This window comes from Mauremys reevesii, linkage group 6, assembly GCF_016161935.1.
Source record: "Mauremys reevesii isolate NIE-2019 linkage group 6, ASM1616193v1, whole genome shotgun sequence".
Taxonomy (NCBI): Eukaryota; Metazoa; Chordata; order Testudines; family Geoemydidae; genus Mauremys; species Mauremys reevesii.
Genome location: NC_052628.1, coordinates 56,335,964 through 56,360,059, shown reverse-complemented (window position 1 = coordinate 56,360,059; position 24,096 = coordinate 56,335,964). Strand labels below are relative to the sequence as shown.

At 37.4% G+C, this 24,096-nt stretch overlaps 1 protein-coding gene across 10 annotated transcripts in view; it reads left to right on the top strand.

Annotated features, from left to right (window-relative positions):
* FAM172A (family with sequence similarity 172 member A) overlaps window positions 1-24,096 on the top strand; it is a 357,166-nt gene that overhangs the window by 203,876 nt on the left and 129,194 nt on the right. For 8 of the 10 annotated variants that reach the window (XM_039545378.1, XM_039545375.1, XM_039545371.1 and 5 more), the window contains one exon: window positions 6,906-7,025. In XM_039545378.1, the coding sequence (XP_039401312.1) occupies window positions 6,906-7,025 (120 nt within the window). Of the gene's footprint in view, window positions 1-6,905; window positions 7,026-8,820; window positions 8,979-12,921; window positions 13,050-24,096 lie in introns of those variants that run through there. The other 2 variants (XM_039545380.1, XM_039545377.1) reach the window with 2 other exon arrangements.

Sequence of the window (24,096 nt, the reverse complement as noted above, 5' to 3'; positions counted from 1 at the left end):
AATGACTTGGATACTGGAGTGGAGAGTATGCTTATAAAATATGCAGATGACACTAAACTGGGAAGGGTTACAAGCACTTTGGAGGGCACAATTAGAATTCAAAATAATCTTGACAAATTGGAGAATTGGCCTGAAATCCAACAAGATGTAATTCAATAAAGATAAGTGATAATATTACACTTAAAATCAAATGCACAGCTATAAAAAGGGGAATAACTGCTAGGTGGTAGTACTTCTGGATTATAGTGGGTCACAAATTGAATATGACTGAACAATGTGATGCAGTTGTGAAAAAGGTTAATATAATTTTGGTATGTATTAACAGGCACTGGTGATGCCTCAGCTGGAGGATGGTGGTCAGTTCTCGTCACCACACTTTAGGAAACATGTGGGCAAATTGGAGAGTCCAGATGAGGGCAACAAAAAGTATAAAAGGTTTAGAAAACCTGACCTCTGAGGAAAGGTTAAAAAACCTGGGCATGTTTAGTCTTAGGAAAAGAAGGCTGAGGAGGGACTTGGTAACAGTCTTCAAATGTTAAGGGCTGTTATAAAGAGGATGGGGACCAATTGTTCTCCATGTTTACTGAAGGTAAGACCAGAAGTATTGGGAGATTTAGATTAGATATTAGGAAAGACTTTCTAACTATAAGGGTAGTTCAACTCTGGAAGAGGCTTGCAAGGAAGGTTGCGTAATCCCTATTACTGAAGGTTTTTAAGAACAGGTGGGGCAAACACCTCTCAGGGATGGTCTAGGTTTACTTGGTCCTGCCTCAGCACAGGGGTCTGGACTTGATGACCTCTCAAGGTCCCTTCCACCCATACATATCTATGGTTATCCCCATTGTTCAAGTCCCTGTGTACCACTTCAGTGGTGAAAAGAGCCTAGAACCTGTCCATATGTGGCCAGCTGAGAATTCCCCCAGCATGGGAGAGTTTTTAACATGCATTCAAGTTCTGTGTTCAGGCATGAAGGATGCACTAGAGCAAGGGTGGTCAAACTTACTGACCCTGCGAGCCGCATATGACAATCTTCAGAAGTTTGAGAGCCGGGGTGCACCTGCCTATGCTCGGGCCTTCAGCCCTGAGAAAGGTGCCTGATGGGGCTTGAGGCTTCAGCCCCATTCCTGCTGAAGCCCTGAGTCCCGGCAGGTGCACCCCATGGGGCTGAAGCCACAAGACTCCCCTCCCTGCTGGGCAGAAGCCCCTACCCCACCACCCCAATGCAAGGCAGAGGTCCTGAGCTCCGCCCCCACCCCCGGTCTGGTAGGTGGAGAATGTGGTGGGGGAGGGCCACGAGTTGCACTTTAACAGTAAAAGAGCCATATGTAGTTCACAAGCCACAGTTTGGCCACCCCTGCATTCAGGTCAGAGGAGGCATGGCCAGGGCATTGCTGCACTCTGGTTTTTCTCAGAGAGTGTACAGTCCTTCGTTCGAGTTAGTATAGATTAGTACAGCCTCTAATTTTTCTAACCTATGCCAGGGCCTGAGTCAAAGCCAAACTGATCAGAGGATTAGGCAGACAACTTGTTCCTTGACCCTTGCTCCCACTCTGCTGCTTCAAACAGCTTTCAGATACAGCAGAAGATCTGGCCTAGGAATATTAAAATTGCTTTAGAAATATTAATTTATCATTGTCACATTATTTTCATTAAATGTACTGTTAAATTACTTTGATTAAACTTTTTGTATTAGAATGAAAAGCTCCAAGTTAACAATTTATGGCCATTTTTGAGGCAATAGTCATTTGGTTTGGAAAGCTACTCTGTGTTTTTATATATTGCTAATGGGTAGTATTTAAAAGATATAAAACAATACTTTGAGTGCACATTTCTATCTTAGCCAAAAAAGTTTAATGCTACTTCTACTGGAAACATCTGGTGATCCTTTTGTTCTTGAAAAGGAACTGTTCCATGTGGCAAAAACATGTTATCTGATAATCCTATGTTCCTGTAATTAACCTCCCCAGATCCTCATAGATGGGTATCTGTGTTCCATATTACGTTTTTGAATCAGGAGTGGGTTTTCTTTAGCTAGCTGCTGAAACTCTGTAGTTCCTTTAATATGCTGTATAAACTACAATAGTAGTGAAATAAAGGCAGTCATTAAGAAAGGTTCAAATTTCATTGTTTATTTGTGAATTAAATGGCATGTTAAATCCTATTCATAATATATTATTTCTTTAAAAAATTAATTATGTAAAAATTTTCAAAGTAGTAGCAAATTGAAAATTATGCATCAGATATTTTAGGGTCTGAGGCAGGTACTCTGCCCTCCACCTGAGCAGAGCTCAGCTGCAGTGGAGATGGGAGAGGGAATGTGAGTGCTTCCTGATTGTCAGGACCCAGCCCCAACTTAAAGTTGTGGAGGAGCAGCTCTAATTTACATTACTGGTGTAATGTGATTCAGTGACCTTGAGCCAGTGAATGAGCTCCACTTTGTCATGCCCCTGATAATATCTCCTCACTTTCCTTACACCAGGAGTTGGGAGGCTGCTGGCACAGGAAGCAGTTTTACACTAGCTATTGCAGCCTGTATTCCAGCCATTTTGCATTGTATAAGCAGTACTTCAGAGGCCTTAGCAGACTGGAGAATCTAGGATGACCAGACAGCAAGTGTGAAAAATCGGGACAGGAGGTGGGGGGTAATAGGAGCCTATATAAGAAAGACCCAAAAATCGGGACTGTCCCTATAAAATCGGGACATCTGGTCACCCTAGGAGAATCTGATCCTCAAACTTTTAAACTAGAATAACTTCTTAAATTCTCTGATATTTATGTGGATGGAAAGTTTTGCAAAATTACTTAGCTGATCTGAGTGGGCTTCTTCTAAATTTCAGGTAGTAAATACAAGACAAGAAATATTAAACCCTCAAAATATTCTCTTTTTTAAGCAAGATTCAGATAATTTAGTCAAACAAATGTGACTCTATAAAATCTTTCTTCAATGAATCTCACCGTAACTTGTAGGAAATAGGCCAAACTAAATGTAAAATGCACAAAAAATCTGCTTTTAAGTCAAAAGTCACCAGAGACAAATTTAATCTAAAATCTATATTAAGGAATTTATTTCAGTTGAATGTCAGAGTCAAAAACCAAAACAAAAATTAGTAGTAATAATACTACATTGGAGGCAACATTTTCAAAGTTGGATGCCTCAGGATAGGATCCTATGTAGGATCCTGAATAAATTATTTGATTTTCAGAGTTCTGAATGCCCATGGCTGTTATTAAGTTCAATACCATTGAAAGTCAAGCCATTTATTTAGGCACATAACTATGGGGCTTAGATATCCAACTTCAGGCATGTATGATGGAAAATTTTGCCGTGGGATTCTATAGCAGCCTTCCAGCCAGGAATTCTAGGAATTCTGCCGCCCCAAGCACGGCAGGCAGGCTGCCTTCCGCGGCTTGCCTGCGGACAGTCCTCTGGTCCCGTGGCTTTGGCAGACCCTCTGCTGGCACGCCTGCGGGTGGTCCGCCAAAGCCGCGGGACCAGCGGACCCTCCGCAGGCATGCTACCGAAGGCAGCCTACCTGCCTCCCTCGCGGCGCCAGCAGAGTGCCCCCCACGGCTTGCCACCCCAAGCACGCGCTTGGCGTGCTGGGGCCTGGAGCCGCCCCTGCTTCCAGCCAATGATCTCAAAACACTTTACAAATGACAATGAATAAAGCCTCACAACTGCCATATGAGGTAGGTAATATAACCTTTCACTCCCTTTTTATGTGGTCATACAGAAAATTATGGAAAGTATGACAAAGAGGCCTGCACTTCATTAAATAACTTAACAAGTGAATATGTAAAGGCAGAATATTCTAGTAGCAGTAGAAGAATGGGAAGTAATGGCTACCTTGGATTGTCACCCTCTGTACTGAAACTCCAGTACTCAGCACCCTAGTTTATCCAAGGCCAGACAGACCCACTTAATCCTCAGACCCTGGTGGAACTGGCATAAATTCAAATTCCAAAGAGCCCAGGAGTTCTGTGGAGATTGTCGTGCCTAACTCTCTATTAGATAGCCAGCTCCCTCTTACATGGCGGCAGCATTGGTTTGCTTGTCCCAAAAAGTTGCCTGAAATCCTGACCAGCTTCAAAGTAAAGTTATTCTGATACCCACCATAAAGAAATAGCTTTCACTTTAAAATGTATCACTTCATCCAGTAGTGTCCCCCTGTCCCAGATCCTCTTTTTATGCTATCTGTGGGTTAGCAGCATATACAGAACAATACAATGTATTTTGCATTAATGTATGTACTGTTGTTGTATCCTTGGTGGTCCCAGGATATAGAGAGACAAGGTGGGTGAGATAATATATTTTATTGGACTAACTTCTGTTGGTGAGAGAGACAAGCTTTCGAGCTCCACATTCTAGCACTTCACCTTGAGGGGTCGCATAGAATATGTGATAACTACTTATGATAAACTATTGGTTCTATCTTGTATTAGCTGTGACACTCGAGTATCTTTCCCAGACCTGATGAAGAGCTCTATGTAGCTCGAAAGCTTGTCTCTCTCACTAACAGAAGTTGATCCAATAAAAGATGTTACCTCATCCACCTTGTCTCTCTATTTTACATTAAGGCACTTTAACAATAAAAAAGAAAAACAGAAGTTATAGTCTGAAGTAACTAATTTTAGACAGAGCCTCTTTTTGCATTTGTATATAAAAATAATCTTGAATTGAATCTTCATGCTGGAATGTATGAAATTGAATGGTTAATTATTTGGTTTATTGGACTGTTTGGTTTTGCTTTAATCAACGGGAGTTATTTGTAGATTTCTAGACTCTCATTTGATTTCTGAATCCTTTGGAAGCTTCCTGCTTCCTAAGACTGTGTGCTTTTGCCTTAATGGTACACAGAATAATAAAAATGGGCTGCACCATGATTTGACGCATAATTTTTAACTAAAAATAACTGACCCTTCTTTCCCTTTGTCAGAGCTCAGAACTTGATTAAATTGCTTTTACAATGATTAATTTTATTCTCAATTAAAAACTAACTGTAAAACTCATTCACTTGACTAAGGAAAATTCCTTAGCTATTTATTATTATTGTATTGTATTGTGTTATTTATAGTACCATAGCTTCTAAACTTTTCTTAGAGAAAACCTTTTGTTTCAACATTTTTCTTCTATAGCAATCCCTGTTAAAACATACATAACTTCCCTTAATAAATTCCAGACCATACTGCTCTATTTTATCTTAAACAAATCTCTAGGGGGAGGGGAAAGTGATTCATTTACAAGCCTCTGCTTTGCTGATAGAAGCAAAAACACGTTCCAGTCTGTCTTTACTTGGATCCAGATCATGTATTTGGATTCAAGTGGTTGGAATCTTATATCTTCATGATCAAATTGCAGAACCAGAGCTGAAAGACAGAAAATATCCCTTCCCTTGCATGGAGATGAATGCAGCTTTTGATACCTAATAGGCTGACACTTCATTGTGTCATTGAGAGTCAGTCAATCAATAATAGAATCTACCCAAGTCCAAGGAACTTTGTGGCTGTTTTAAAATTTTGATAAACATTTCTTATCCTGTTACCAGTCTGAGCTTGTATGTGAAAAGGTAGGAGTAAAGCTTTGTTCTCAGTTTCTGCTAGTTAAAGGAACAGTGGATAAGTTTCAAAATTGTCCATGTGATTTAGGAGCCTAATTGCTTTATTCCAAAGTGATTTAGGTACTTGGGAACCAAAGTCTCATTGGGACATAGGCTCCTAAGTGCCTACATCCCTTTTAAAAAAGGGGACTTAAGCTAATTTTTGAAAATTTTACAATATTTATAATTGATATGAATAATTAACACTGAAATAATTATAATCCTACCACTACCAGTTGTCCTCACTGGTATTTACTTGTGATTTTTATATCACTTATTAATGGCTTTTCAACTAGGGAAGTGATGCTTAGTATCAGGCATTTCATGTTTATTACGTTAATATTTGCATAAGAGGTACTAATACTAAGAGGTAAGTGAGGCGCAGAGAGGTTAAATGCCTTGCTGATAGGCACGTAGAAACTTAGTAACAGAGGTAGGAATGTACCGCCCATATATTCTGATCACCAGTCCTATGGTTTTAACTTGTAGAGAATTTGTTCTCCCCTAACTCCCAGGCCCCAAAATAATGAGTATTACCAGAAAATGATCAAGAGGTGCTCTATCTGCATGGTATATTAGCTTGTAATTGCAAAATAACATAGAATAAGTATGGTGTAAAAATTCAGGTAGGTCATTATGGAATTAGGCCATATTCTGTATTGTTAGAACATGTAGATGTGTATAGCAACAGTGTGATAAATACTAGAGAGTGCGATGAAGCTTCTGTTTTATTATTGTTCTTATTCTGTTTATTGGATTAAGTCTTAACTTCATACAAACAAAGACTTTTTAGTGAACAAATATTTGACACAAAGTTATCAAAAGTTTGAATCTGATCAGCATCTGGCCTACTGGGTGACCTTAGGCCAGTCAAGTCATTCTTTGCTTCTGTTTCCCCATCTGTAAAATGGGGATATTGATACTGACCTCCTTTGTTAAAGAACTCTGATATCTACTGATGAAAAGTGTATATAAGAACTAAATATTATTGTTGTTGTTCTGTATTAAATTTGAGTGAAGGCTGTTTAGCTGAAATGCCATTATTGTGCTTAGACTTCCTGTAACTGCACAATTTTTTGTTTATATTCAAAGAAAGCAGATTTTGCGGTCTTTAAATCACATTCTCAGGGTTGTTTTGTGTGTTGATTTTTTTTTAAAAAAGAAGAATCAATGAATTTTTGTGACCCTAGCACAAATATATTTGTGGTTTCTTTTAACAAAACATTTTAACAACTAGGAATATGTTGCCTGTAGACAAAACTGTCAGTTTGCAAAAGATTATAATAAATAATATACTTCTCTGTGTAGGATAATGGCTCTCCTGAAGAACATGCAATTTATGTGTGGGACCACTTTATTGCTGAGTCAGCAGCTGAAAACGTATTTTTTGTCGCTCACAGTTATGGTGGACTTGCATTCGTAGAGTTGGTAAGTGTTAATTTTTCCATTGCCCTATTTGCTGAGGGCTTTCACATATTTGCAGAAGTTAAATTTAATGTTCTCTTTCCAAAGAGGGTGGATAATTTAGAACTCTAAATAGCTTTTCACATAGTATGTTTGGGTTTAAAAAAAATTTTTTTTCCTCTGTTGATTATTTACCAAATTAGAAGACAGTCACGTAGGGCTTCATGCTTATAGAAGCCAGGGAAGCCAAAACATATGGAACCTGACTGGTGGTATGTATGCAAAAAAAAAAGGGAGAATACAACTTCTGTTGTGCTCTGAGTTCTAGGTTGGGTCTGAATACCAATAAGCACAATGTGTAATGCTCACTGAGTCAGTGTTATTTTATATGATTTCCCCCAATGCAGTTTGGAACTCAAGTGAGGGAACTTGGAGGCACCTGTTGACAGGGAAACTCATAGAGGACCTGATCCAAAGTCCATTAAAGTCACAGGAAAGACTTCTGTTGATTTCATTGGGCTCTGGATCAGTTGCAGTGTGAAGGAATTACAGGAAAGTGTGTGGACGCAGATTTTGCCTTCCATGGAAGGCAAACTTGCATATCACTTTCTATGAAAGCGTTAGAAGGAAACTGCCTGTTTAAATTCACAGAATTAAGAATGGCTCAATGGGACAACTCTGTGCATAAAATTAAGCATATGCATTAGTGTTAGCAGGTTCAGGGCCAAAATGTTCAAGCAATTTTGCACCTTGATTCAAAGTCATGGGAGGACATCACAATTGAACTACTGATACCGTTGGGTTGCTGTGTTTATGTAGTTAAAGTTTTTTTTGACTGTTTTGCTACTCTGGGAGAAAATAGATGTGTGAGCACCTCCGGTCAATGAGAAAACAAGAGAAGAAATACTTATGTGATTCAAAGATTTTAACAGTTCTTGTTGATTTTTTTTGTTATGGAAATTAAGGCTATTTCAGTTCTCTCGTTGCTTCCCCAAGCTTTATTTAAACAGTGTGCACATGTTGAAACCTGAGAATGATGTAGCTGATCTAATCCCACAAATGTTTTACAGTCCTGTCAGTAAATTGTACAAATTTACTTTTATTTCTCAAAACAAAAAATATCAAGATACCAAGTTTTGTAGTTGTAAATTATTCTGTATGTAACACACCTTAACTGTTCATTTTGATCTATAGTTGCTGCTGCATAAACTGATTGTATAACGTGAGCTCTTTTCAATAACATCATATGATTTGGATTCCTTATATACTGTAATAGTATGAAATATCTATTTCCTTTGCTTTTGTAAACTGTGAAGTTTCAAATACTCAGATTGTTGGATTATCCTGATGTGCTTAAATTTTGAAACTGAAATATTTGTAGAATTCAGTAGGTTTTGTCAAGTAATATTATTTGGGTCACTGGATGCATACAAATATATTGTATGCACATTTTTGAATAAGCATTTCTTAATATAAGAAGTCAGGAAATACAAAGTGTGTTTGAAAACTTTGTTAATTTTTAATAAACAAAGCACTTACTTGAAGGTATTTTGGAATTTTAGTGAGTAAAATTCTTTCTATCACATTTCAGTCAATGGCTTGAGATGGCATGGGTAACAGATGACCAATGTGTCATTCCTATTTTGCCTGTTTCTCTCTTCACACTGGTGGATATTTCTCCACTTTTGTTCTAGTTTAATATGAAGCACACAGATGTTTCAGAACAAGACTTGACTTCTGACCTTCAGGCTTCTAGGGTCAGGGTGCTCAGGGCCTGTGAAATTATCACAAGCTGAGCTAAAGTTTTTCTCCATCACAGGAAGTAACCAGTAAGCAAGAAGTTAAAAAGGAGCTTTGTCATAGAGACAAGATGGTTTCAGTAAGGGTCAGCTTCTGTAGTCCGCTATCTCCACAGGAGGTGCATGCATGGGAGGAAGAATATAATATATAACTACTGGCACATCACATATCTGTCATGGAAAACTAGACCTGAGAAGTATATTTAATGTAATAGTCCTTATTTTAAAAAAATTATTGTCATTAACACCTGTTTTCGCATTCACTGTTAAAAATAAGTTTGTCTTATTTATTTATTGGTTTTCTTGACAGTAGAAGTTTAGATTGGGGGTTGTCTCTAATTATAATAGAAACAAATATTGAACTACAATAATAAAGGTTTTATTTTTACCATAAGTGGTCAGATTTGCTTAGTATTTTTATTCTATCCTGCCCTAGAAAATATTTTAGCTTAGAAAGTTTCAGCTTGTTTTTAAAAGACGTTTTTAGTATCTAGAAAAATGATGCTTCTAACCTCTTTGCTCTATCCATCCCCAAAATGCTATTCTGTAATCCTGAAGAGTAGCAATAAAATATAGTAGCTTGTTGAAAATTAATGTCCTAGAGTAAATATTCATACTCTGTCCCCTCCCTCTCTCTCTCTCTCTCTCTCTCTCTCTCTCTCTCTCTCTCTCTCTCACATGCGTGCGCGTGCACACACACACACACACACACACACACACACACACACAGGGCTGGCTCTACCATTTTTGCAGACCCAAGCAAAAAAAAAAGCCTCCTGGACTGTGCTGGCCCAAGAATGGACGGAATGCCGCCCTTTAGCATGTGCCACCCCAGGCAAATGCTTCCACTGGTGCCTGGAGCTGGCCCTGCACACACACGCACACAAATACAGTAGTTATGTAGACTCCTCCTATACTTCTCATCCGTTTTCATTCCCCTTGCAGAGGGCAACGTGAAACTTCTGTTTTTCACTTGGAATGTAGGGCCTTGCCTGGGCCTTTTGCACCAGATTGTACCCACAGAAAGTAAAATAAACCACAGTCTTTGAAATAAATGCCTCTTATACCTTGTGTTGGTATGCGTGCAATGCTGCTGAATGTGTTCTGATTGTTCACAATTATTTAATCACTGAAGATCTCTAGGTTTTCATTGCTTCCTTGGGGAATCCACTCTAAAAGTAGCTGTCACTGTAGAGTTAGAAGTCCAGAGACTTGACATTAAATGACAGTTAGATTGTGGCATTTAGTAACAGCCGATAGCAAAAGTAATGTAAAGCTGCTTTTTCCTGCAGGAGAAGGAGCAGGAGGCATTCAGCCTTACCAAGGCAGAATATCTTCAGGAACAAACTGGTTGCACCCCTGTAACAGGTTTAGCTGGTGCAGCCAGCCAGCTCTGTTCAGTTTACTGCCCCCATGCACACTCCTGTTGGGTGACTTACTTTGGGAGGGAAGCATTTTGGTAGCAATCTCTGTGCTCGCCATAGTGCTGGGGCAACAACCAGCCCTCCTCATGAAGTCTGAACAAAAAGGGGGAGCATCATTATTCAGTTGCCATTACTCTGTAGCTGTATAAGGTCTAGCTCACAGTCTAGCTTTTAATTTTGATTTTTGACTTGGTTGCCAAAGCAAAAACTCAAGATGTGATTTTCAGGATACTTATATCACCCAGTTAAACTTCCCTAGAATTTTCAAATATTTGTCACAAGGTACATTATGATATTTTTATTGTTGTCCAAAACTTTTGCCTTTGTATGGACATGTAGGCGTTGATGTTTGAGATGTTAAGGAAAACAGGGTAAGTCTACAACATCATGCTTGAATGCTCAGAAACTGTTATCCTGTTCCTGCAGCATAGGCATCCAATTCCTCTACCTTACTGGGTCACAGATTACAAGGGAAATAATTGAAAGTGGTGAGAAGTGTGAGAAGTAACGTTTAACCAATAAGTGTAATTAGTTATATTGTTTATAGTTTGAATTACAAGTAAGAATCATAAGACTACTACTAAAATGTATCTTAACATTTACTAATTAAAACTTTGTATAATTGTAGTTTGAAATTAAATGTACAGCAAACAGATGTCTAAAAAGTAAATTATTTTTTAAATACACAGCACTAAAAATAGTTGGAGGTCATGGTCTTTTGCTAATTACTGATTCTGAAAATTCAAAACATGATTCATAAACATATCTTATCTATCTTCTGTTATCCAGCACATGGTATATTGCAGTTGGGGATTTATTTTCCAAAGCAGCTTGCTGTACTTGATGGTAAACAATGGAATTTGCGCAACTCCTATGAAATTTAATAGAAAGTGAGATTTTTAAATTGGAATCCTTTTATGTGTGGTCAATTAAAAGAAAAAGACCTACCACTGAGTCTTTCTGCCAGTTCTTGTGGTGATACAATTTTACTTTGTTATGAGAATCTTTTTCTGTCTCCTGTTCCTGTGTGAAAGATCCACACCTGTCTGAGGCCCTGAATATGCAGTTGGATCCACATAGTTGATCCTTGTGCCTATGTGGACCCCATGGGCCACCCTTGCAGATCCAATTACAGGACTGGGGCCCAACTGCGTATGCAGGAGAAAACAAATTCAGACAGACTAGTTTTCTGGTAAACAAATACATTTCCATGCTTTTACCCTCACTGGGTGACAACTGCTCATATTTCAGAATCTCCAAAAGAATTGCCAGTCCCAGACTTTCAAAATCATTAATCAAGCCCTCGCGAAATCAAGAGTTTGGTTTACAAATCAGGAGATATTTTTAAAATGATAATTTTGGGCTTCTTTTTTATTTGCCTTCTGATTTTTGAACCTTTGTGATTCATATTGTCAAGCTTTTTACCACTATACTGAATACTAGAAATTCCCTTTTTTGTTTTTAATTCAATTGATTAATTTAATTAAACTTCAGCTTTAAGGAAAACTCCAGATAGCACAAGACTTGTGAAAACTTGAGAGGTGGCAACACTATCTCAAATTTTCAGTGCTTGCTGTTGCAATTATTGTTCATCAGAGAGCACAGGGAATTAAACTTTGGTACATCAGCAAAGGAAAAGTAGATGAACTGTCTTTTATTGGATGAAAAACCACCCAACCCATTGTAGTCTTTGATTAAAGTGTTGTATGTATGTATTGATATTAAGTTGTAGATAACACATAGATTTTATCTATAGAACTGTTAAAATAATTTTAAAGACATAGTAAAAAGCTGTAAAGTGCTGACTAGGTCAACATATTACACGAGTAGTTGAGTTCCTAAACATACTATAGAGTGCTGTGCTTTTCATACGATAATCTTCCATTGAAAAGTGTTTAGACTCAGATTCAGGAAAAATTACTATAGTTTGATGATATTAAACTGCAGTTTACTGAAATTAAAATAAGCCTAAGAATGTAGATATTTTATCTTTACATCAGCCTCCCGCTTCTGTTTTTCCTCTTCTTTCCCATTATTTATGAGTCAAGAGAGAGGAGATTTTGGATCTGTTTGTGCTGTACTAACAAGCGTTATTAAACCCTGTGTCCTTAAAATATATAGGTCAGATTCTCAGCTGGCATAAATCAGCACAGCTCCATTGAAGTCAACCTGCTTTATTTCTTCAATTTGAAATAATTTTAAGGCCTTGATCTTGTAATATGATCCACATGAGTGGACACTGTGCCCTTGCAGAGCCCCCTTGACCTCAGTGGGACTCTGTCAGCAGATTGCAGATTGGAAGCTTTAGTGGTTGTGCTGTTAAACTGTTTCTGACTTTTTGGGATCACCAAAACCAGCCAAGACCAGTAAGGGGTTCAGTCAGTGCCTGCCCTATAACCTAAAGTACCTTTATGTTGTGCAGCTTTAGTTCAGAGTCTAGACACCAATAGCCAGTCCACAAGCACACCCTGGCTTTCACCAGCCTATTTCAGTTAGCACAACAGAGACTTGCTTGGGATAAAAATAAATAATAATTTTATTTAATATAAAAATTAATAAATTCAAAGATAAGAGTAAGGGAGAGCAAACATATGTAGGTTACACAGAAAATAACCATAAAGATGCAACTTCAGCCTTTACATTTTCAGATTAGATAAATCTCTTTTCTAATACAAGTAACCTATTGCCTCTGAACAGTTTCCCAGCATACCTGCTGCCCTAGAGGGGATCCAGTGTTTCATGGACCCCAGCACCTGCCAAGTGACGGTCCCTCAGTTTCTGGATGAAGACCAGTCTGCTTGAAGCCTTTCAAAGGGCTTTTTCCTCTCAGACTATAGTGACTCGTGGTTATTCAAGATGGGGACATTCTAGCTGGGATGTCTTCATGTCTTCCCATTAACTCTAATGGCCCATCATTTGTCTTTTCCTGCACTGTATAGTGCTAGGTGCTTGGAGCTTGTCTCATCTGGCTGGGGAGGCAGTCCCCTTGCCTGACTGCACTACCAATTATGAGCACAAAAATTCATAAATCTCTAACCACAGTCTGTATACATAGCTCATAAAGATCATTAAGTTAGAACACTATAAGCTTTCATACACAACATATTTTTATAGCACAATAATATTATATACAGTCAGCTGATTCAACCGCTTATTCTGTGGGGTTCAAACCCCTTGTTCTCCCCTTAGGGTATGCGAACCTTGATTGTCCCACTTTGGCTAGTTTATCATTGATTTTATTGACTTTATTATTTAATGCCCATTAAATTTGCTTTTTAAATTAAACACAATCTGAACAACAAGTAATAATTGTAGATGGGATACTGTCCGTGTGTGATGCTTCCCTCCTCTGCCTAATCTGTAATGAAACCTAGGTGTAACAGAGGGTACCCAGAATCTGTTGGTTGTTTTGGGATGGGTTTTAACATAAATCATAGAGGTGGCCAAGCACAAGAAGTACAAATTCAAGAAGCAGAAGAGGGGCACTACTGACAGGCCAGGTGACTGGCTGCTTCTCCTTTAACAGCTGCATGGGAATCAGCTGAAGAGACTATAGCGTCCCAGATCAACCATAGCTAGGACACTGCCAGCTCCCTGGATGCTGTAGTGTTAGTGCCACAAGAGCATGTTCCCCAACCTCTGTTGTTAACTAGGGTGCCAATCAGGACCTTGGAAATGGCAAAATTGAGCTCCAATAATGTCTTAATTTCCATTTAAAAACAAAAGTTGATTGGGAGCCTATCATAGAGAAGTGTTCCATATTTCAAAAGTGTCGACAGGCAAAAGTAAAGCATACCCACACTTTCGTGTACTTGCAATCATTAAACGGAATCAGAAAAAAATCCTTTAACAAATATTGAATTTTGATTAAAGTTAAGGAAAGCAGCATGGACTAGTGCAGAGGTCAGCAACCTTTGGCATGCGGCCCATCAGGGTAATCCGCTGGCGGGTGCGAGACACTTTGACTGCCCTCAGGCACGGCCCCCCGCAACGCCCAGTGGCCACAGTTCGCCTTTCCCGGCCAAAGGCAGCTGCAGGAAGTGGCGGCCAGCACGTCCCTGCAGCCACATCCTGCGGCTCCCATTGGTTGGGAATGGAGAACTGCGGCCACTGGGAGCTGCGGGGGGCCGTGCCTGCGAATGGTCAATGTAAACAAAATGTCTTGCGGCCCGCCAGTGGATTACTCTGATGCCAAAGGTTGCTGACCCCTGGACTAGTTACAGTGCCTAGCCACAATGGGGCACAAAGTAGCAGTAATAATCTTTATTTATAAAAATTTGTCAGGAATATTGAAAATGGAATTCTCAACTACCCTGTGAGAACTAATTTTAAAAGGGGGGTGGGAGTTAAAAAAAGTCAAAAGAGATGGAGTGAAAGAGTGTAGATGTGAGAAGAAAATGTAGTGATGTGGCAGAAAACTAAGAAGTGAGAACTAAGTGAAAGAGTAAAATAAAAGCGGGGATGGTAGATTGTGTGCTTCCATCATACTGAAGCACACATAAACTTTGTACAGAGTAATCGTACTGAGGGTATTATAATGTAATGAAGGGGAACTGTCCCTCACTGATAGTTTCATATTTCAGGACTCAAGCTCTGTGGAACCTGAGGGCATGCTCAGTGTAGATGGGGGTTGAGGGTCAATGGGGCCATGCTTAGTGCAGACATTTTACGTCAAGCCTCTAATGGAATTTACTGATGCAAATGGCTATTTTCAGCAGCTAATACCTTAGCCAAATCTTGGGTTTTCATGGGGACAGCGCTTCTCTCATCCCAGGGCAGTCCCCCAGCCAAATTTCCTGCTCCAAACTATGGAGACACCAGAAATTAAAACAAAGCAACATCAGAAAAAAAGTTAGCATTTGTAAACAACTTGTTTTCCCCAACCTCATTCTTGGAAGCAGCAAAACTATTTTTGCAGCAACGTTAAAAAAAAATTCAGCCTGAGGTAGACAGTGAGCATGGCAAATTTCAGCCTGAGTGGATAAAGTTTGGCAAAGGTTTATAAGCAACAGAAAATAAGGGACTATATTAGCAAGTGTAAAGCAACCTTACAGGCATTACTACCAGTTCTGCCTATAATGATTTATTCATTCATAACTGATTTTTGTCTGTATATATGCTTGGCTCATTGTAACAAAACTTGGTTTTACATTTTAGTCTGCTGTCATTTTTCCACTTTTCAGCCTAAATAAATGTGTATGTTGGTAGCACCGTGGGGCTCCAGTCTGCATCACAGACCCATGCTAGGTGCTATACAAACAGAGAGTGGGAGACAGTCCCTTGCCTTCAAGAGCTTCTATCTAAAAAGACATGGTCTAAAAGGAGCAGACAAAGAGATGGGGAGGAAGGTTACAAAATACAAGTGAAGAGTTCAGGGTATGATAGTCACATGTCTTGTTCCACTTTTTGGTTTAATTTAAGTGCTATGAAATGTAGGCATCTGATATTTTTAGCTCAACATCAACCCTATCACAGTTGCTGTTGAACTAACAAAAGGGGTCACGACAATGCAAAGTGACACATTTTTCTCCCTTCCCCAGGAGATGAGTGTGCTGCCTCTGCAAGAACTAGAATGAGGGATAGTCTTGAGTTTGGATCCCCACTTGCTAACTTCACCTAGATCAGTTGCCCAGCCTCTTGTTGTTGTTTCCTCTTAATCATTTGCTTATTTAATGTCTGGTTCTTAAAACACTCAGCTGAATCAATATTCTGCAAGTTTACAGCATTTGTGCACTTTACCACATTCTTTCAAGAGGAGAAGGGCAATGTTTCATGTCTCAGAAATATGTACAGTACTGTATATTAATCATCTGCACTGCCATAATTAATATAGATCTCATTGGCTAGTTCATTTTAATTTTCTGGTTTAAAACAAATGTTAGAATGCTAATTATATGATGTATATAGAATCAGAGACTTGTGAAAGATAGAGATGGAAAAGACTTGTTAGATCATCTAGTCTAGCTACTTGCAAATACAGGTTTGTACTCTACAATACAGGGTTTGACAGTCCCAGGCAAAGAAAGTCCCACACTTCCTTCAGAGACTTTTCCACAGCCTAATTGATCTCATTAATTATATCTTTTCAGAATTTCACTCCACTGTTCTTAACTGAACTTCGGCGTACTACACTAAAAAGTCTCTTTCACACTTTGTTATAAAAATCTTTCAGATATTTGCCAACTGTTTTTATGCCTGGCCCCTTTAGCCAAACTCGTTTCTTAGCCAAACTACATATATTTCTCTCTTCTAATTTTTTCTTGTAAGTGAATTGCTTTCTTAACTTCTTAACCTGGTAAATATTTTTTCCGGTAATGCGCCCAGAATTTTACATGATATTCTAGGGGCAGTCACAACAGTCATATCAAGGTCTATTGTCTCTCAGTTCCCCATCACGATTTTTTTGTCTACACAGTCCAAAATTGCAGTGGACTTCTTTCCAAACTCATGTCTAAATTGCTGTCCACTATCATCCCTATGTCCCTATCAGTATTTCTGCTTCCCAGATTTCTCATTCCCATAGAGTATATATGTATTAAATTATTTTCCCCAAGATTTGTTAGCTTGCATTTTTCCAAGTTAAATCTGGTTTTGTGGTTTTCTTCATATTTCTACGTACTTGATGCAAGAACTTCTGATTGAGGGTCTGTGGCCTGTGTTGTGCAAGAGGTCAGACTAGATTATCATGCTGGCCCCTTCTGTCCTTAAAATCTATGACTCTTGGAAGGTTGTTTTATATTATTTTATGCATTTACTACTGTTGGCAGTTCTTCCCATTTTATATCACTTCCATATTTCATTAATTCCAGTTCATTAATGAAGATGCTACATAAAACAAGATTTGACACCTGTACCTACAATACCTGACAGACACTTCCCACCTGTTTATTTTGCATTATTTTTAGCCAGTTTAATTTCTATATGACGGTATATCTATCCAAGCCAGTTTGAATTTATTTTACATTTAAGATCCTGTGAGACACTATATCTGAATTCTTTACAAAAATGAAACTATATTGTATCTATTGCTTTCCCATCATCCATTAATTCTGTAATTTTCTCAACAACATCATTTAAATTTCTGTCAAAACGTACTCTTTATAACTATATATACTGCTTATTACTCATAGTCAGAGCTGAAATAAGAAATAAGCATTATAGGTTCATGTTCAAAACCCTGCTCCTGAAAATGTGATTAGATCAGAATCTCAAGTTTCATTTGGAGCAGAAAAATCTCTTTTAAAAAAAAAAGTTGGGAATAAGACCTTGTACACATGAACCGAGAAAAAAAAACAACAATGCAATGGTATCTACCTGAGTCTGCACATAACCTGAAACAATTATTCATGGAGGTGTGAATGTTAATTCCAAGACCCACTACTTTAGGAAGCTTTGCCAACAGCATCTCAGCACAGTATGGCGGGAGGAGGGACAAGCAACAGGTCAAGTTCTCCTTCCATCACCCAACCAAGCAGTGGATCAGCAAATTTGAATCCCTTAATAGCTATGATGCTTGTCATCTGGACTAGCTGTTTTTTGTATGTTCAGATTTGCTTGCATTGTCTGACTTGCTCTTTTTCAATAGTTAACAGATTTTACCTTCCTTATTGGTTGTTCATTTTTCTTTTCTGTTGGCACAGTTGGGGCATTTAGCCACAGACCTCGGGGAGTGGTACCACCATGATGGGAGCTCATGTTTTAGCAATAATAATCCCTCCCTAATATCCATGGAATACAGGGAAGTAAACACTTGGGATCAGAGTACTTTGAAAAGCTCTTAAGGGGTGATTTGGGTAACAGTCCCTTCATTCCTTTGGCCACATAGACTGTGATTGTCTTTGGTCCCTGTGTGGGATCTGCAAGGGTGTGTGAGGGCTTCCCCCCTGCTTCATGTTCCCATGCAAGGACCAGGGATGATGTGGCTCTACTGTATCATTTTCTTGCTGAATACAGATTTAAGAAAGGCATTTAGTATCTCAGTAATATTTGAATCCTCAGTAATTAATTCCTCTCCTCATTCATGAATATATTCTGTCATGGTTCCACTCTATTCTATCACACTATTCTTTCTTTTTCTCTATCACTGGTAGTGGCTCCTCTTTTATATCAAGCCCCTGCCTCTATTGGGTACCATGGCATTCAACTCTCTGCCCTCTTTTATTTTCTGTCTACTTTCTACCTCCAAGCATCTTGTTTCCTTATTCTGTCTTTAACAAGGACTACTTTCAAACAGAGCCACTTTTACAGTTTTCAGTTCAGCTCTGTGTGTTTTGACAATGTAATGACTCCTTCCTATCTACCTTTTCTTTCTCTGCCAGTCTCGACCAAATTAACATGTGGCTTTTTCTCAACTTTCTTGAGCTAAATGTCTCTTTAGGAAGAGAACCATCCTCAAATGTAACTCCAAATTCTCTATTTCCTTTCTCGTATTAGACCTCCTATTTGCTTCTACTATCCATAACCGTGGCTTTATGCTTCACCATCAACATTGCTCCTGTTGGCTGAACTGTCTTTCACTGATAAATTGTCAATGAACACTATTGCCTCAGCTCCACTTCTGCTGAAAGCCTCTTGCATACATTCATCTATTGACCATTGCAGCTTCCTCCTTTGTGGCCTCCCCAAGTCCTAGCTCTCCAGACTCTGGCATGTGCAGAATGATTCTGTGTGTCCTCCCTTGTATGAAATAAACATAGAATCATAGATTATTAGGGTTGGAAGGGACCTCAGGAGATCATCTAGTCCAACTCCCTACTCAAAGCAGGACCCATCCCCAACTAAATCCCCAAATGGCCCCCTCAGGGATTGAACTCACAACCCTGGGTTTAGCAGGCCAATGCTCAAACCACTGAGCTATACATCACCTCCAATATCATGCAGCTCTACTGGCTTTTCATCCAATTCAGGTTTAACTTCAGAATTGCCTTCCTTGACTTTGAATCTTCTATGCACTTGTTTCTTCCTAATTTACTTAATTTCCTCAACTCTCCATCTGTTTCCAAATCTTATCAGCAAATACATCTTTTCTCCCTGACTCTTACACTTCTTAATTTCTATCTTCCTCTGCAGTTGGTTTCAGGTCCAGATTTTTAAAATGTTACTGCATAATTTGTGTGCACAGTCATGATAATTGCATTTACAAATAGTCATTTAGGTATCTAATATATTGTTTAAATGCTCAAATACGGTGGTTATCACTTTTTTCCCATGCATATTTTAAAAAAATCAGGGCCTTTTATTTCACTTTGTAGATTTTATTATTTAGTTCTATAAAGTGGTTTGGGGAACAGTCTGCATTAAAGATGCTCTGAAGTGTAATGATATCAATGGTATAAAAATATTTGTGTTCTTTATTAAATGTGTATTTACACACCTGGGAGGGGGAAGAAATGTAGGAATCTTGCATTTACGTAGATGAGAGAGAGGGAGAACAAAAAATATTCATATATATTATAACATAATAGCGTTTGTAATACCTTTAGGTTTTATCAGGCAAATTAGGCTTTTATAATTCTGCTCTTAAAAATAAAAACATTAAAAAATGAAGAAATGGAAGCTGGCTTACTATTATTTCATAATTTTCTTGCTGTTTATCTGATTTGATCTTGTGCCCATAGACTTACACAAGTGTATTGTGTTACTGTTAATTTAAATGTTAATTATAGTGAAAAGTATATGCTTGGCCTTTGTGTGGAACAGTAGAGATTTTATGAGACTTTAAGACCAGGTTTAGTGGATCAACCAAGGGAACTGCAAGTTTAATAATATATTAGAAATTACAAATCCTGCTGGAGTAAGATTAATCTAAATAAACATACTACTCGTGAAGACAACACTAACATTGTGGTAATATAAGAAACAGGTGATATTTACATTTTAGCTTAGGACTTTCCTTTCTGTAGTCTAACAGATCTGTGTTACATTGCTTTTTCAATATATTATCAAAGTATTTTAACATTGGTTGTACAGGTCATACTATTATTATTCATATTGAAAGTTGGTTTTGTAATACAGGAATTTTAAAATAATTCCATGTATATGTTGTATTTAAATTTTATAGTAAGGAAACATGTGAAACTATCAAATATGAGTAATGTATTAGAAAAATTATTGTAAAAACAGAACTTAACTGATATTTTAATAACTTACAATATTTTGTAGACTTATAGTTCTACTTTAACTGTGTAAGATGATAAATAGCTTTAGCTTAATTATTGTTCTGTCTGTTCCCAGTTCCAGTGCAAATTAAAATCAGTGTTAAGCTTCAACTGTGCAGTATCAAGGTACAAGGTGCTCGAGGTTTTTACAAGCTTGATTAAGCTGTCTTATTTGCTTGTCGATATCTGGATTATATTTTGTCGTGGTGTGGCTCTTGCTGTTTGACAGCAATATTATGCCTTTGTTCTGTGAAGTTAAGAGGTGATGATAATCCCTTAAAAAACAGGAAATTTTAGGAGGTGGGGGGAAAGTCTGCCCTCCACAAAAATAGAAAATGAATAATGTTGGGAAATCACTCTTTACAAGTCTTCCTATGAAAACTTATTATTTTAGTATTTGTATATAGTTATCAAGTGCCTGGTGAGTCGATATGATCTTATACACATGGTTCCAACTTTGTGTACCTTACCAAGTTGCATTTCAAGTTGAGAACATTTCCCAGAAATAGTAATACCATGTTTGTCTTTTTCTTAGAGAGAGAGAACATGTCATAAAATCTTCAATTCCTTCTAAAAAATTATTCAGTACAGATGAGATTAAAAACTATCATTACAATATTCATTGACAGGATATTTTTCAGTCAACCTAATGATAATTGTGATGTTAAGTCTTCAATACTGTACTTCTTGTACATCGTGAACCTTCTTTTATTTTTCTACCTCAGTAAGTAATCTGCTAAACAGCATTTAATACACCTTGATTTCTACCCTGTCAAATTAGCATGAATCTTAGCTTCCAGCATTTTAGCATGAGTTCACAGTTGCCAAAGATGTTAAAATGCTGAAAGTTTATTTTCACTAATTTAAAAGAATTGTTAAACTAACTCTGGTCAGTTTTCTCTCACGCTTTTACTTTTTCACTGTGTTGTGTACAGACCTGGAAGATTTTTCAACCAGCTGTTGAAAATAGCCTAGTTTAAGAGCTCACTGAAAATGTGAGGGAGTCATCATTATATATTTACTGTCTGAGGCTGATATAGCTGTAAGGTTTTTCTGATCCCATTGATCTATTGCGCATGTTCCCTCCCTGGGTTGCAGGACGTGCTTCTATTTGCATAAGGCCCTGGGCAAGGTTCTTTCTTGCATTGATTGGCCTGTCCAAGGGAGCCTGATGTGTTCTTGCATTGATCACTTTGTCTTTTCTTGGAAGACAGTGTTACACTGAGTTCATCTCAAACATTCTAGGGAGAAGGTAAAACTTTACTGCAGATGTCTCAATTTTATTCAGATGTTCCTTTGTGTATAGGGCTTTTTTTCCAGGATAAGAATATTTTTCTTTTATTTCGGATATGGTTCTGCAATTACAGTGAGTTGTAGATTAGAATATATTGAAAAGGTATGGTAAATAAAATTGTCATATGTATACCACTTATGTCATATTATTTTTGTTTTAAAACAATGCCTTTAGCTCCCATCAAAAATCAAAACCATTCTTTTTAAAGATTTAAAAACTATAAACTAGGCATAAAGTAAGATTAGCTATGCTGTTATCTATGCTTAGGTTATAATTTTTGCTTTGAAACTTGTAGGTTTTTTTAGGTCTAAGTAGTGGACTTAATTTTCAGTCTTATAAAAGAGTAAAATTGTATCTCCTTTAGAAGTAAAACTGTAGCTGGATAATGGTTTTCCAAGGCTATACCTCAGAATTAGTGATGAAGATAAGGTTAAATTGTCAAATAAGGTGATGATTAATTAGTCGTACATTGATAAGAGGGGAAAATTATTTCAATCATATCCTGATTTTTACAATAGTGGTATGTTATGGAGTGAGTTGAGAAATCTAGGTTTAAGAGCCAAGGCCTTACCTCTGAGAGAATGGAGCTCTTGAATGTTTCACGTTAACACTCCTTATTGGCTAGTTGTTAGATCAACATTTGGACTTTTCCCTACATATCTAATTATGAAAAAGATGCCCATTAGCCTAGTCCACAACATATATCTGTGGTAAAATTGTTTGGCTCACTGACTTTTCTGTCAGGTTCAGGTGAAATATGGTTATACCTGATCCAGTATATGTAGTAACCATGTGAACTTTACCAAGCTTGAGATATTATATAAAAATTGTATGTGATAACCTAATTTATTTTAAATGGCCATAGTTTGTGATAACTAAGCATTTCAAAAATTATTTCTTAATGGTTTTATAAAATTTACAGTGTAATATTTTACTAAAAATATTTTTTTATAATTGTCATAGAAATTTCTTTAAAAGAATCAAGTATTAGAGATTCATAGTTGATAACATAAAAGTTCTTCGTTAACACACTATTTCATAAATTACATGGAATTATTATCACTTGGTTTATAGTGTGTCTCTCCACAGAATTTATTATATTTTAGTAAAGCAACACATTTGCTTAGGGAGCATATTCCTTTGGTCATTCCCTATAAAAACAAAACTTAGATAAGTGCAATTCAAGCAGCACATATGAAATTTCATCTTCATTATCATGCAAATGCAGCAACAGTATAACATCTCCCAAGATGTCATTTGACTATTAGGATCTTTAGAAAATGACCTCTCAAAGCCACAAAGCTAATATTCCTCAAGAAAGCTATATAATGCCTAAAAATTGTCTATCTTATTCTATATGAATAATGAATGTAATAGGACAGGCCATTATTAAAATGACAAAAGAATATGTTAACCTGTTTGTACATGGGATTTTTATCTGAGCTTTGTATCTATGGCAAATTCTAACTATTCTGTAGTACTAGTAAAGGAACATGTAAATATATGTCCCAAAATTCTATAATTTTTATAATAGAAAACTATTTTCTGTGATTTTAATACATATATAATAAGATCCTTGCAGACTGATATTGTCAAATATTGCATTGCAAGCGTCAATATTATATATTCAAATTTTATGCAAATAGTATATATATTGTATGTATTGTAGTATATGTATTGTATTTACATTTGCCACATTATGTGCGACTTTTTTTATACACTGGTCAAATTTGCATGTTTGAGTGAACATACAATACAGGCATGTGCTAAATATAAAATAAAGTGAGGAATGGGAGCTGTTTTACTTCTGAAGTAAAAGAAGAGTCTCTATATCTCTCAGCAACCCATGATCAAACAATCTAATTCATATGCAGAAAAGTGCTGTTGCTTAGCTATGTGGGAGAACTATTGACTGCACGCAAGCAACAGGAACACACCACTGTATGGTACTACAGGAGATTCATTGAAAACCCTTATAGTATTGAAGTGAAACACGAAACAGAAATGATCGTAGGCAAGTAAAATGAAGAAACATGATATAATCTCTTATTTGAGATGACCATACTTTCTGGCATGTGAATGTCATCTCTTTCTGAGGGAAAAAAAAAGTTGCATCACATAATTAGCATACTGTATTTAAGCAAGCTGGCTAATGTAACTACCACATTATGTAGAGTTTTAGTTACCCCATAGATATTGCATATCAAGATTTCCCAGTGAGGGATATGCAGTCCCCAGTGATGCCCTTAAGATGGTATGGGGATACTTGCTGTTGTGTTGAAATAAATGTTTTCTTGGTTGATTGTTGGGGGATTCTTGACATCTGAGGACATGAGGCCTTTTACTGAAAAGGTCTGAATATCCTAGAGCTGTGAAATAAATGGTAAGAAACATATTTGTCAATTGTCCTATGAAGAATAT